This window comes from Dromiciops gliroides, chromosome 1, assembly GCF_019393635.1.
Source record: "Dromiciops gliroides isolate mDroGli1 chromosome 1, mDroGli1.pri, whole genome shotgun sequence".
NCBI classification, from domain to species: Eukaryota; Metazoa; Chordata; class Mammalia; order Microbiotheria; family Microbiotheriidae; genus Dromiciops; species Dromiciops gliroides.
In genome coordinates this window covers 139,348,157-139,363,687 of record NC_057861.1, presented here as the reverse complement: position 1 = coordinate 139,363,687, position 15,531 = coordinate 139,348,157, and the positions used below count along the sequence as shown (strand labels likewise).

General features: G+C 41.5%; 1 protein-coding gene across 1 annotated transcript in view; it reads left to right on the top strand.

The window, feature by feature from the left end:
• Positions 1-547: 547 nt before the first annotated feature.
• GRHL2 (grainyhead like transcription factor 2) overlaps positions 548-15,531 on the top strand; it is a 241,576-nt gene continuing 226,592 nt past the window's right edge. Inside the window, exon 1 of the mRNA XM_043977278.1 lies at positions 548-990. Coding sequence (XP_043833213.1) covers positions 548-990 — 443 coding nt within the window. The remainder of the gene's footprint in view (positions 991-15,531) is intronic.

The window sequence follows — 15,531 nt, the reverse complement described above, 5'->3', positions numbered from 1 at the left end:
TCCACTCCACCCCAAACCGATCAAACCCAAGAGTAAAAAGATGCACTCGTTTAGTTCTATAATCTTTTTGGTTTCTTCTGCACCTTAAGACCCTTCATGTTGTGCATAAATTAATATTCTTTTGTTGTCGTTTTCTTCTTTTTTTTTTTTGGAAAGCATAAAGTAACTTTATTTCTGTTTTCTGCCCCTGTCAACCAGTCCTCTTTACGTGGCTTTAAACTGCCTTGTGAATTGTTCTGCTCATTTGATCAGAGCTGGCCTAGGATACCTGAATTCAGTATTATTAACTTTCTTTGTCTTTACTTTGACCGACAATTCCACGAGTCTGCAGGTGCTGGCTGTTTTCTTCCACGGCCTTAAGGAACAAGGGAAATGTAGCATGAAGGAGACTTGAAACACCCCGACCCAATCAGGTCTTCCTGAGGTTGCTCCAGAGCCCGGCGCTGCCCCTGCCGCCTTGGCTGCGGCTGCTGCTGTTACTGCTCAGGTAAACTTCGGAGAGTTACCTGCTCTTGGAGAGGGGCCTTACCTGAGCGCGTATCTGCCAATGGTAGCTCACCTGAGGGCTCTCCGCAGCCAATCAGCGCACAGCTCGTCCCTCAGGCTTGTACCCTTTAGTGAAAGAATTCGGCTCCTAGCGAGAAAGTTACCTGTGGCCGCCCAAGTCCGCCACTTTTCGCCCGCTCTGTGTCTCCCCTTTGCCACCAGCGAGGAGAACCCAGCAGCAGCCCGCCGCCTCCGAGCTCTTGCCACATGTGAGGGGGGCCCGCTCCTTATCCCACCTTTCCGGCTAGGTGAGGGAGCGAGCGAGCGAGAGTGGTTGAGGGGGAACGGAAAAGCAGAATTACCTGTACCTCTTGTTCTGCCATCTCGGGCGCTCGCACACACCTTCACCTGCACAGACTTGAAAGTCCAGTTTCGCCAGAGACTGAGGCACCAGGAAAAGGGGAGAGAGTTCATTGGATCAAACATGTCACAAGAGTCGGACAAGTAAGTGGATCACACGCTGCTGCTGCCGCCGCCGCCGCCGCCGCTGCTGCTCCTACTCTGGGCTGATGGCAACTGGTTTGTCGTTTGGGGGTTTTATTGTGTGTCGTTGTGTTCGGGTTTTCCCCCTCTTTTGTGCATCCGGACCATTTCGGATTGTGTTTCTTCCCTGATGAGGGAAAAGGATTAACAAAAAAAAGAAGTCACAAGTATAGGAAGGTTGAAAACTCCTTCGGGCCTTGCTCATGAAACTAGTTTTTACTTTCTCTAAAAAGGAATATTTCCCATTCCCTTAAAAATAATTAGACATTTGCAGGGTTTTTAGGGTTGGGACAATGCTCTTTTCCCTGCCTTAATCAATTCTACCCCCCTCCCTGCAAACTTTTTTTGGGGGGGAGGGGGACTTTTTCCCTTTGAAAGTTCAGCCGAATTCCTCGGTTAGCTTGAAGGCCCTGCCACAAAAAGAGGTTCTTCGCTTTTGTGTGAGAGCAACAAAGAGCTTTTATATCGAAGCACAAACGGCCATCTTCCCCTCACCCTGAGAGTGTGTGTGTGCGTGTGTGTGTGTGTGTGTACGTGTGTGCATTGTGCGCGTGAGCCCGCGTGAGTGAGTGCGTGTCTCACTCCGAAGCCGCGAGCAGTTTGGGGAGCCCAGTCTTCCCCCAGGGGGTGCTACGGGCTGGCGCCATCTCCTCCCCCACCTCTAAATCTCCCTCTCTCCACCTCCCCCTCCACCCCCGCCCCAATTCTCTTTATGGTTTCCCTGCTTTGTGCCCTGGGAAAGGGGCCTTTCAAAAGTGGGAGGCATAAAAAAAATAAGTGGGAGGCATTGATTCCGGACAAGAATCTGCTTCCCAGCCGTGGCTGATGGCATTGACCCCTATTCCCTCGGAGGTCTTGTCAACACCAAATCACTAAAGCATCCTCCCCGCCCCCCCACCCCCAACTTCCTCCCCCCAAGTGTCCCTGCGGCCCAACTCCTAACACACAAACCTGCTGCCCAACTTAGGTGCCTGCTCCTTTTTGACTGTATAGGTCAGGAGGCCTTAAAAAATCAGGTGCTTGTGTTTGCTTTCTTTATTCAATTATTTATTTTTTCCGTAAAAGTCCCTCCTGCCTTTACAGATGGAAATGTTTCAGAGAGTTGGAAGACTCGAAGGAAGTGAATCAGGTGTATTATTATCAAGGAGAACAATAAATATCTTTTAAAGCCAAGAGTTGAAAGGCACGTCTGCTTCGCAGAAAACGAATAACGAAATGGCTCTTGTGACACCGCGAGGGTGGAGGGAGTGGGTGGGGTGGGGCGGCTGGCGGGGTGGGGGTTAGGACAGCCAGTAACTAACGAAGACTGTTACTAAGAAGTCCTGGGGGCCTTCAGTTGGGTTCCTGTGCAGTCGACGGCCCAGCACACACTGACTCTGGCGCTCTGCTGGTAGCTGCAGCCTCTCCCAAGCCGGCCTGTTCCCCGCCCTCTCTTCAGGCTTTGTGATGGGAGGGGGGAGGGGGAAGCTGGAAAGAAAGGGAGCTGGGGGTTGGTGCTTGTACATTTCATTGGCTTGGGTGGCAGCTCTCCCCTCCCCACTGCGTCCCCAACTCGTAATGATCCTCATCCAATTGGAAATGCGTTGGGGTGCCTTTTTTTTCCCTTTCTTTTCCTTTCGCTGGTAACTTTACCCCAGTGTTGTGGCCGAAGCAGAGACCTTCCTGATTGTGTCATTGAGGGGCCAAGCAGCCTAGCGCCTGGAGGCCGCCAGCTGCCTGCACCTCTTTGGAAGAATTTTGCCGGGGGCCCCACTCTTGCTTAGGGACCCTGGAGGGAGGTGAGGCCGGGCGGGGGTGCCGGGAGAGTTCCAAGGACAGAGTTGAAAGAGTTTCAGGCAGAACTTTCTATGGGAATGCTGACCTCACCTCAGGACATATGTGCTGTCTTGTGGTTGGAATCGTTATGGTTGACGTGATCCACGGGGACTGAATATTGATATTATCTCTTAAATTTATAGCACAAATATATTGGGCACCAAAGACAGAGTTATTGCAGCTGCAGGTAAATAGTGGGCGTGTTGCTTGGTGTGTATGTATGGAAATGGGCATGGCCTGAAACTAGTTCTTAGCAGCCTTTAGGAAAATACCAGTTTCATGCAGATGGATGTAGTTTTCTCTGAGTTTCAAAACTTCTAGTCCGGATCAAAATGCCCAGGGGTGTGTGTGCGTGTGTGTGTGTGTGTGTGTGTGTGTGTGTGTGTGTGTGTGTGTAAAATATTCGATAATATATGGTATGAAGGCAGGGTTTTGACTTGTATACATCTCTATATAAATATATAAACATTTATACAATATCTTATGGTAGTTCCTTTATTTGTGTGGTGAAAGGACCGTTTGGTCTAGCACCTTAGTTTTGTTTGTTACTTGGTGTCAGAGAAATTCCTTAATCAAAACACATTGACTTTTATTTCAACCCCAGTAAGGATAATTTATTTACTGTTCAAAACAAATTCTGAACTTTGCTGATTGGCTTTACAGTATGTTTAAGTATTTTACTTTTCAGTGGGATTCATATCAATTCAACACACCTTTTCCACGCACACACTATGTGCAGGGCCTTTGGAGGGCCTTGGTACTGTGATAATTCCTAATTCTTTTCGGTCTGGAGAAAATTGATTGTGCAGATAAAACAAACCAATAGACCACGTTATCTATGCATGTGTTTCCGAACTGGAACTGTTGAGAAAAAGTTTTCAAATCCAACAGCAAAGTAATTTTTCTTGATAACGTCATCTTATTTTTTTTTAATGAAAAAATGCTCCAGAGTAGACCTTTGGGAAGAGGGGCAGCTTTAGAGACTGTACACAAGGCTCAATTCCAGTTTCACCTTCTTCTTTCACTAGGCCTTCACTGATTTCCCAGTTAGTAGTGGGCCCTTCTCCCCTGTGCCTCCCCTCCCCCACCAAAATAACTGTCTTATCTGTATTCTACACTTGGAGAGAAAGCATGGGAAGGGGTGTGGGGTGGTTGGTTATAAGCATTTCTATGACCCCTACTATGTTTCAGGTGCTTTCTACAAATATTATCTCAATTGATCCTCACAACAACGTTGGGGGAGGTAGGTGCTATTGTTATCTTCATTTTAAAATTGAGGAAACTGAGACAAATTGATTTGCCCAGGGTCACACAGCTACTGTCTGAGGCTGGATTTGAACTCAGGTCTTCCTGACTCCAGGCCTCTGATTACAAGGCCACCAACTGTCTCATGGTGTACTGGATAGGGAGCCAGTCTTTGAGCCTGGAAGACTTGGGTCAAGTCCTGGATACATGACTGTCAGTAAATCATTTAACCTCTTCCTTCTTTAATTGAGTCTCTGTGGCTAAGTTGCTGAGAAGGTGCCAACCTGCCTTGGTAGAGAGGTTTCCTCATCCAGATGTTCCCTTTATGAAATCACAGCTCTAAATTCTATCCCTCTGTACTTCCCTGTGAACCTGTTGCAGCTCTCCAGTAGGATTAAGCTCTTTGAGGGCAGAAATAATCACCTTTGAAAAGAAGGCATTTAATAAGTGCTCGTTGATTGATATTTTCTCAAACCTATGGAAATGTAGGCAGTCTTTAGATACCACAGTAGATATATCCAGTTAGGAAATTTTTCTTGAATTAAGCTTTTATCTTCTTTATGGTTACAGACTTTTCAGATTGAAATGTTCTCTTTTTACACTCTGCGGTGCTGATGCTATCACTAAATAAAACCGTATTTTGAGGACATTTTGTCTTTGGATGCTTTCAAATATTTTCAACTGCCTTTCTGTAAGATTTTTTTTTTTAAATCAAGCTTTTATGTAGCCATTGCAGCAAGGCAGTAATTGCTTCAGAAATGCTCATTAAACTTAAAAAAAAATTTATTTTAAACTTAGTACTCCTATTCCAATGGATCTCCTAAGTTACATGAATATGACCTCTGTCAATGCAATTTGAAATCTGTCCACATCCATCCGTAATATTCAAATCACATCTATTTTCTACTGTAAAATCTGGGGGAGCGGGAGATGTGAGTCCACCCATTGAGGTGAGGTACCTCCTCTTGTTGCCTTGACATTGCATGAACGCCATTCTGTCTGACCTTCTTTGGTCCATCACTCTTGCCTTGTGAGTTGCTCTTCCTTTCTTCCCCATCTTCTCTGATGACATTATTTACAGGGCTTCATCCTGAATAATTCTTTCTTTGTAACATGCTGTGGCCTGGTCTTACCCACCTAGTGCATTTCCTTTGACCATGAGTATAGAATCTGGATAAACACCAACAGAAACAAATGCACAAGCAACCCTTCCCTTCAACAAAACAAAACAAACAAAAAAAACAAACTCAGGCCCAAACTGGGGTATACACATAAACTTCCTTAGAAACTCTTCCATTAAAAAAATGTTCTCAGAAGTAGCTAGCGGAATTTAGTGAATGGAGATCTGGTCTGGGAGACTGGAAGACCGGGGTTGAGGTCCTGTTCCCTGGTGAATTCTAGCTATGTGACCTTGGGCAAGTCACTCAATTTATCAGTGCCCCAGGCAACTTTGTAAAGCCATAAATTGTAGAGCAGTTGCCAATCTGCATACCTACTGGGAGTTTACTCACTGGGAGTTGCCTACACCACTGGTGTCAAACTCAAATACAAACAGTGGCCATTAACCTATATGTACTTAAGGATCCCTGCCTGCCACATATTGACTTAGAAAACCACATATTAACAGTATTTTTATTGTATTGTATTTTTATTTATTTTGTTTAATATTTCCCAATTACATTTCAATCTGGTTGGGGTGGTGTTTGACACTTTCCCCTCACACCAGTGAAATAACAATTCCTGATCAAAACCTTTTTTGTTTTACCTATTGTCATAACCTTGCTTGTAGACCCTGTGCTATTTCTTAGTTTTCATTTTTTATACACATTTACAAACACTCATGATTGTAAATTTAAGGGATAAAATGTAGTAAAAAGTTTTATTTGCTAGTAGAAGGTATTTTTTATTTAGTAGATACTTGTTGAATACTTCCTGGGAGGAAGGCACCACACTGATGCTGCTGGGAATGCAGAAACACAAAGGAAGGTTCCTGCCTTCTAGGAACTTTCTGAGTAGAAGAGGAAGGCCAGTTCTGTTTGTGAATAGCGTTAAGACTGTCTGCGATTCCCAGAGAGCAGCTTTTATCTTTCTACTTCTTAACTGTTATCTGAGTATACTTGTATTTTACCATATGAATGGTACAAAGTGTTATAACAACATTAGTTTATATTGTTATGCTTTTTTCTCATAGCTTTTAAGTAGTATCATTATTTGTAGTAATTCAACTTATTTTTATCAGTAGCCATTTTGTATTAGAAAGAAAAAAAAATAGCCCAAATTATTGGTATTATCTTATTTTGATATTGCTTCTTGTAAGTTTCTAGTCCGTAATGTAAAGAAAGAAAATATTTTCATTTGATTATAAGGCCTCTAGGTAGAGCAGCAGTTAGAGTACTGGGTGACCTTAGATGTGTCACTTAACCTTGATCTGCCTCAGTCTCCTTATCTGTAAAATGGGCATAATACTAGCACCTACCCATCAGAGTCCTTGTAAAGGTCAAATGAGATAATATTTCTAAAGCACTTTGCACATCCCAAAAGACTATATGTATTAGATATTGCATGTAAATTTTGAGATAGTAATATTAAATAATTCATCACCTTACCCCTCTCAGAATATCAACAATTTAATTCATTAAATTTAATGAAAGTTATTTAATTTTATTTTTATAATAGGGAAATGCTATGTAATCAGAAAGATACCAGATAGCTGCAAAGCACTTTAAAAATTTCAGATTGATCAGTCATTTTCAGTCCTGTCTGACTCTTTGTGACCTCATTTGGGGTTTTCTTGGTAAAGATCCTCGAGTGGTTTGTCATTTCTTTTTACAGCTCATTCGACAGATGAGGAAACTGAGGCACACAAAGTTAAGTGACTTGCCCAGGCTTACACAGTATCTGAGGCTAGATTTGAACTCAGAAAGATGAATCTTCCTGACTCCCTGCCCAGCACTCCATCCACTACTGTATTCCTTATTTGCCTAAGAGACAAGAGACTGTAAACTGTCTAATGGGTTAAGTGCTAGCATAAATTAAATGTTACCTTTTCTGTCAGACTCATTCTATATTCCACTTAATATCTAAACCTATTTCCTTGTAGAATGGAGTCAGTTATGCTTCCTGCTAAGCTGAAAAGATAGATTTAAAATGCTCAGTTGGAATCAGAAAGGCCAACCACAGAACTTTTCCCCTTCCAAACAATTCTTAACTAAATTTATTCTTACCCATTCTGACCTCCATATCAATAGCTTAGAGTTAGACCATTATCAAATAAACCTTCCAGTGTTCTATTCCCCACCCTAAGGGTTCCATTGGTCAAATAACCAATGCCAAGATAATATTTCTAAAGAGCTCCCTGCTTCCTAGAAGAAAGATGTTACATAAATAATGTGAGGTAGTTAATTGCTCATATGATAGTTTCTGCACTGAAGTAAGCTTATGGGCATGTGAAGTAAACATCTTTGTAAAACATATGCCATGTCTCTATGTAGATGAATCTTATATTTATTGTTTCTGCCCTAACTTCTTTCCTGACCTCTAATCTCACCTCTCCAACTGCATTTCCACATTTCCAACTGGGTGCCCTGAAGACACCTTAAACTTAACCTTCCCAAAACTGAACTCATTATCTTACTCCTCAAACTCTTCCCTCTTCTTGTCTTCCTCATTTATTATTGTCAAGATTTCCACCATCCTCTTAAGTCACCCAGGATTGCACCCTAGGTGCCGTTCTCAACTCCTCGATCTCAACTGCCATATCCAATCAATTGTCAAGCCCTGTTATTTCTACCGTTACAATATTCATTGAGTACTCCCCCTTCTCTTCTCTGATCCTGCCACCATATTGGTGCAGGCCTTCTTACACATGGACTATTTCACTAGTCATTTGGCCTCATTGCTATTTTTTCCACAAGACTTCTATGTTATGACTCTAGGAGCTTTTGCTGGCTGTGCCTTATGCCTGGAATTCTCTTGTTCCTGACTTCATGTCTCAGCTAAAATCCTACCTTCTGCAAGAAGTCTTTTCTAGTCCTTTTTTTTTTTTTTGGGTGGGGCATTGAGGGTTAAGTGACTTGCCCAGGGTCACACAACTAGTAAGTGTCAAGTGTCTGATGCCAGATTTGAACTCGGGTTCTCCTGAATCCAGGGCTGGTGCTTTATCCACTTCACCACCTAGCTGCCTCCTCTAGTTCTTCTTAATCTTTTTGTCCTCCCTTTGAGATTATCTACAGTTTCTCCTGTGATAGTGTATGTATGTATACTTTGTAGAGTCTCCCCTCTTGAAACCAGTGGCTTTTCTTTTGGCCTTTTTTTTTTTTTGTATAGCCAGTGCTTAGCACAGTACGTGGCATATATGAAGTGCTCAATAAATAACTGTTGACTAACTGACTGTAAAAATAGCAAGAAGGCTCTATCACTTCAGACTTTATGACATAAAAATTACTTTCTTGAAACAATCCTATGAGGTAGGCGATGTGAACATTATTTCCATTTTCCAGAGAAGGAAACAGGCTTAAATTCTGTTTCCAGATGAGGAAACTGAAAGGTTAAGTGATTTGTTCCAAATCCTTGTTGAATGCTTCAAATAATTAGATTATAAACAACTTCAGTCATGTCTAAAAAATTGTATAGTGAAGGTTAGGCCCATCTCTATCATGCTGTTTTTGTGTTTTTTTAAAAAGTGAGGCAATTGGGATTAAGTGACTTGCCCAGGGTCACACAGCTAGTGTCAAGTGTCTGAGGCTAGATTTGAACTCAGGTCCTACTGAATCCAGGGCCAGTGCTCTATCCACTGTGCCACCTGGTTGCCCTCTATCATGCTTTTAATTTGTGTTTGGCAGCTAGGTGACACAGCAGATAGAGCATGGGGCTAGGAACCAGGAAGACATCTTCCTGAGTTCAAATCTAGCCCCAGACTAACTATATGACCCTGGGCAAGTCATTTCACCCTGTTTGCCTCAGTTTCCTCATCTGTCAAATGATCTGCAGAAGGAAATGGCAAACCTCTCCAGTATCTTTGCCCAGAAAACCCCAAATGGGGTCACGAAGAGTGAGACATGGCTGAAACCACTCAACAACATCCTCCACATCATAGGATCTCTCAAAACCCTCCCCAAATTTTATACATAGATTCATCCTGAAGAAGCTTCCGTGATCCTTTTGTTCTACTGGTCATACTAAAACTGCCCCCTCTAGAAGAGGAAGGGACTTTCAATCAAGTCACCTGTTCCCAGAAGAGTTTCCCAAAGAAATGATTCCTGGGTGATGTCACCAGGGTGTCTCACTGCCAAGACCAGTAGCAAAGGCTCAGGCTCAAGTTTCAGGCTTGAATCTCACACATTAGAGAAAGCTCTACTAAAGTTAGACTGCCGGCCCAGTCCTCTGCAGTCTCACATTATACAAGAAAGCAAGTTGTTCATATTTCTGGATACTGCTATTTCATTCATCTCATCAAGATACCATTTTGTAACATGAGGACAATGATACCATTCTCTGTCCACAATAATCAGTTTACTGCCTGATGGCTGCTCCTAATTAAATGACTCGGTGGTTTCAGTTCAATTCTTTTGCCCAGTTAGGAGAATGTTGTTTGTCATCCTCTGGACCTGGGGATAAACATGGATCTGAATAGGTAGGTAGGTGAGCCCAAGTGGGATGGGAAATGTGGAATGCTTGTGGAGATAGTCCATACATGAACCAATGTACAGTACTTGCTATTTATGTATGGGAAAGGTTGTGGCATTAACAATAATAATAGCTAACATTTATTTACATAGTGTTTTAAGGTTTGCAAAGCACAATATATATTTTATCCTTTACAACAACCCTGTGAGTTAGGTGCCATTATTGCCATTTTACAGAAGAAGAAATGGAACCAGACATAAAGTTTTTTGCCTAAGGTCACAAAGCTAATTTTTCCCCCCTCAGCATTATCTATGTCTTATTGTATTTTAATGCATTTTGATAAATGTTCCTTAATTAGATTTTTTTCACTTATTTGTTTTCTTTTTACTTTATGGAGCAAAACAAGCATTTTCATAACATAGTATAATAAAAAGGATGATTGCACAAGAAAGTGCAACTCTATTATGTACAATTTGACAAAGCTGATTTCTGAGGCAGGATTTGAATGTAGGTCTTTATGACTCTAATTCTAAACCTCTACCCACCATGCCACCTAACTACCTGAGAATTAAAGTAAAACTAAAAGAAATCCACCCTGCATTTTTTTTTTGTCTCAGATAATCAGTTGCTTCAGTTCTTACATTTATAATCAGCATTTATTAAACACTGTGTGCCTGGCTTATATAAAGCTAACATAAAGACAAAAATCAAATGATTCTTGCCCTCAAGGAGATTACATTCTATTGTGGGAAACAACATGTACCCTTCTAAGTCTATCCAAAATATATCCAAAGGAGATACAAGGTAATTTTACAAGGAAGGGAGACATCAGTAATTTGAGAGATTAGAAAAGGACTTGAGCAGGCTATGATAGGAGCTGAACTTTGAAGGAAGTTTAGGGATCTCTTTGTTCTGACATGTTCATATGGAGGTATCCATAACAGGATAAAAACAATGAAAGAGGTTTTTAGGATAGCTTTTGTCATGTCAAACATCTGAAATAACTCCTACACCCCCCACCCCCTGCCCAAATACTTGGGTTAAAATGTGTTATTGTTTGTATTTGGGGGGTGAGAAAAAATTTTGTAGACCCTGTCTTTGCCTGCTGACAAAATCCACTCTGATTCAAAATCCACTCACATCTCTTTGTTTCACCTTTCCTGCTTTAGCTTTTGAGGGTGATTCATCTTAAAGATTCTTCACAAGCCAATCCTAGCTCTCTGGGCTAGGAGTTGGATGATTCAGCAAGAGATGTCCAGGTTCAAAGTTGAATTTAAACTTACAAAGGAGACATTTTCTTTTTCTCTCAAATTCTGGAACAGGAAATTTTAAATTAAATAAAGGAAGTCCTTCCTACATAGTAAATGAGTGTAGATACTCCCTTCCTTTTCAAGAGGATTATGGGAATCTTCCAGGTTCTAAAAACTCTAGGCCTAAACTAAGAGGAGGCTCCCATAGATTTGGAAAGCACGTTCCAGTAAGAATTCCTGAGCAAGCAGAGACAGGCTCCATAGGAATTCTAGCCACACACCCAGGAGACCTACCTGGTTGCTTGGCAACCATAACACCTACATTGGAGTCCCTCAGTTGGCTTCACTTTGTAGCCTAGAAGGCCTCTCCAGTCTCAGATTCCTATTGGACTACTCTTTCTAGAATAGCCACAGAAGTTATCCTCACATCCTGACATCAACCTTTGTGTTCGTCTATCAAAGATATATTTTTGGGGCAGCTAAGTGGCACAGTGGATAGAGCACCGGCCCTGGAGTCAGGAGTACCTGAGTTCAAATCCGGCCTCAGACACTTAACACTTACTAGCTGTGTGACCCTGGGCAAGTCACTTAACCCCAATTGCCTCACTAAAATAAAATAAAAAAAAAAGATATATTTTTCTTCCCCACTGGAAATTGTCCTTAGCTTTAGGGATTCTGAATGACAAAAATGAGAAGGAACTGAGGGGTACTGGAATGCTATTGGATCATAGGAGATGCCATCAAGAAGACAGATATTAAAAAGAAAAAAAATTCTACAAAAATAGTTACTTTATTTGCAATAGCAAAACACTGGAAACAAACTATGTTCAAAAGTTGGGGAATAGTTGAATAAAGTATATTCTAGTAATGTAATGGGATATCTCTTGGTGCCATAAAAATGACAAATATGAAGACTACAAAGAAAAGGGGAGAAATACACCAAGTGAAACAAGGAGGTGAGCCAAATAAAGATATAGTTGGTTTGTTTTGTTGTTGTTGTTATTGTTTGTTTTTTGTTTTTTTGAGGGGCAATGAGGGTTAAGTGACTTACCCAGGGTCACACAGCTAGTAAGTGTCAAGTGTCTGAGGTCATATTTGAACTCAGGTCCTCCTGAATCCAGGTTTGGTGTTTTATCTGCTGCACTACCTAGCTGCCCCCAACTATATTTTTTAAAGCAACCGAAACAGCCGAGCCTCACAAGTATGAAGATGAATTGGGAGGTGATCACAGAACAAACGCACCATTATTATTCTTAACTTGTTCCAGTTTATATTGTTATTCAACAATCTATTGATTCGTGTTAATTGTGAATGTGAAGTTCATGATAAAAAAAAATCTTTTCATTAAAAAAGTCCATATCCTGAATAGTACTTCTGGAGAGATCTTTTTTTTCTTTGCGCATTTGTGAATTAGCTAAAGATGTGGATTGTGTGCATATTGAAGGCCAGGGAGAAGTAAGACTAAGAAAGCAATGGCTTCATTTTTGATAGTAAGGGAAAGGGGGGCAAAAGCTAGCCTGTTTTTCCCCCTTTAAATATGTACGTTGTATTTCTATGAAGTATACAGAAAGCAGTTATTTTGCTGGGCTTGCTGAATTCACAATTCTATATAAATCCTGCACATGTTAAAGGGCTCTTCAAATCTGCTGGAGTATTTTCAGAATTCTGTAGGAAGCACATTTCAGTGGATTTCTATGCATATCGGTTTGGTTGGAAAGTAGGAGGATGGAGACATTAGTGCATTTGAATAGGCATTGAATAGAAAGTAGTTTCAGCCTGTAGGGCATAAAGTGTTTTATTTTACTTTGTGATGCACAGGGCAATGACCTTCGGAAGGCTGCTCTTTTAAAGCAAGGAGCCTTCAAACTCATTTCCCTGGAAATGCTTTCCTTACAAGTTCAAATTCTGACTTACCCCCAGGAGTAGAAAAGGAAAGCGGGACTTGGGGACTTCCCTTTCTGTAAGTACTTTGTGGGATCTTCAATTTAGAGCTGGAAGGGGCTTTAGAGATCCTCCTACCCAACTCTCTTTTTACGGTTGAGGTAACTGAGACTCTCAGAGGGATGGTGACTTGCCCTAGGTCATTTACATGGTTTGGAGCAGAGTAGGGACCTCTGAATCCAAATTCAGTGATTCTTCCACTATACCACGGGACCTCTCTCCAGATTTCACCGTGAATTCTGTTTACTGTGGGCCCCAAGTAAGAACTGTGTTAAATCACTCTGTGACCTTGGGCTCTATCCTGTGCCCTTTTCTCTTCTCCCTCTGCACTATGTTGCTTGGTGATTTCATCAGTTCCCATGGATTCAACTATCATCTCTAGGCTGATAAGTTTCAGATTTATTTATCCAATCCTGACTTCTCTGTTGGACAGGTAGGTGGCAAAGTAGATGGAGTGCCAGCCTTGGAGTCAGGAAGACCTGAGCTCAAATATGGCCTCAGATACTTACTAGCTGTGTGACCCTGGGCAAGTCACTTCACCCTGTTTGCTTCTGTTTCCTCATCTGTAAAATGAGCTAGAGAAGGAAATGGCAAACCACTCCATTATCTTGGCCAAGAAAACCCCAATGGTGTCATAAAGAGTAGGGCATGAGTGAAAAATGACTAAACAATGACAGAGTTCTCTGTTCACTTACAGTCTCACATTTCCAACTGTCTCTTGAACATTTCAAACTGGATGTCTTGTAGACATCTTAAATTTAACACATCCAAAACTAAACTCATTATCTACTGCCTTCCTTCACCCAAACCCTTTCCTCCTCTGAACTGCCTTATTACTATCAAGAGTACCAGTCAAGCAGGGTTGCACCCTAGGTTGTATCCTGGACTCCTCACTCTCAATCCCCATATCCAGTCTTTTGCCAAGGTTTGATTTTACCTTCAGAACATCAAACCCACCTCCCTGGTGCAGACCCTCACCACCCCTCACCTTCTGGTTTGTCTGACTACCTCAATTTTATCCTCTTTTCAATCCATCCTCCATTCAGCTAAGTCTTCCTAAAGATCAAATCTGACCATGTCACTCCTTCCCCTCCCCATCATTCAATTAACTCCTATGGTTTCCCATCACTCTAGGCTCAAATGTAAAATCTTCTCTCATTCACAGTCCTTCAGAATCTCCTCCCTTCACCCCCAACCTTTTCAGTGTTCTTCTATCTTGAACCTCCCCTACCCACCCCACATACTCTGATGCAGTGACACTGGTGCTCTGGATGTTCCTCATATAGCTCTCCAATTTCACTGGTTTCATGCCTGGAATGCCTTCCATCCTCATCTCCCTGGCTTCCACTCAGCTAAAATCCCACCTTTTATAGGAAAGCTTTCCTAACCCCTTTTAACTCTCCCCCCTTTCTTCTATTGATTAGCTCCAATTTATCCCATATATCTTATTGGTTCAGTTGTTTGCATGCTGTCTCCTCCAATAGACAGGAAGCCACAGGGACAATTTTTTGCCCTTCTTTGTATGTCCAGGGCTTAGCATAATGTCTGGCATACAGTGGGCACTTAATAAATGTTTATTGACTAACTGCCAATCTCTCTGGCCCTCAGATTTCTTCATCTGTAAAATGAAAGGGGTTATATTCACTGGCTTCTGGTTTTAGATCATGATCTTATGACTTAATCCTATAGGCTGTCTGAGACTCCAGAAAGGAAAAGGAAAGGAAAACCTTTTCAGTCTTGAATTTCAGCTGCTCTCCTTGTAACCCCACTGGGTTCTTACCCTGTCTGATCCTAATTACCTGGCATCCATCTCCTTTTTAGGCCCTGGCCAGCCAGGAATTGCTTAGGAAAGGTGTGGGAGGGTGGAGTTAACTCTTCTTCAAAGTCTTGAATGGTTGTGACTGATAGGTAACAAAAATCAGGGCTTAGATCTATGTGGTTGATATGGAGGAAGAAATGTACCTGGCTTTTCTTCCTGGGCTCTATCAGGGCTTAGGCTGTACCTAGGATGAGTGAGCTTGCTTTGATAACCTTGTGGTTTCAGCTTGTGGCTAGTCTTAAAATAAAAACAACAACAATGCAGCCCCTCTGCTTTCTCTTCCTAGTCCTCACACCTTTTTCTCTCTGAAGGATAAAGGCAATTGGGCCTTTAAAAAATATGAAAATGACATATCTTTTTTTTTTGGGTAGTTGATATTTTAAATTTTGTTTCCCCATAAAATAGTATAATAAAAAAGATGATTGTACTTGAAACTGCAAATCTGTTATGTACAACTTGCTATCCCTTTTAAATATATAATAAAGTTATCATGTCAATTTCTTTCTTTTTCTTTTTCTTTTTTTTTTAACTTCCCTCTTCTCCTCACCCTGCCCCTGGAGATGGCTACCATAATAGTCTTGTTAAACAGTCTTATTAAAGCAGAGCCATTTTACTTGGGTAAAAATGGTTGCTGCATATGCTTTACTTGTGCCACGTGTCCTACCTTTCCTTATTCTCAATTAAAACATTTTCTTTTGGGAGTTCAGTAAGTTCTATGAAATAATTGCTTTTTATACTTCATAGGAATGTGTGCAACATCTTCAAAGAAGCAAGGAGAAAGGGTAGCTCATTGTCTCTTTTCTGCAA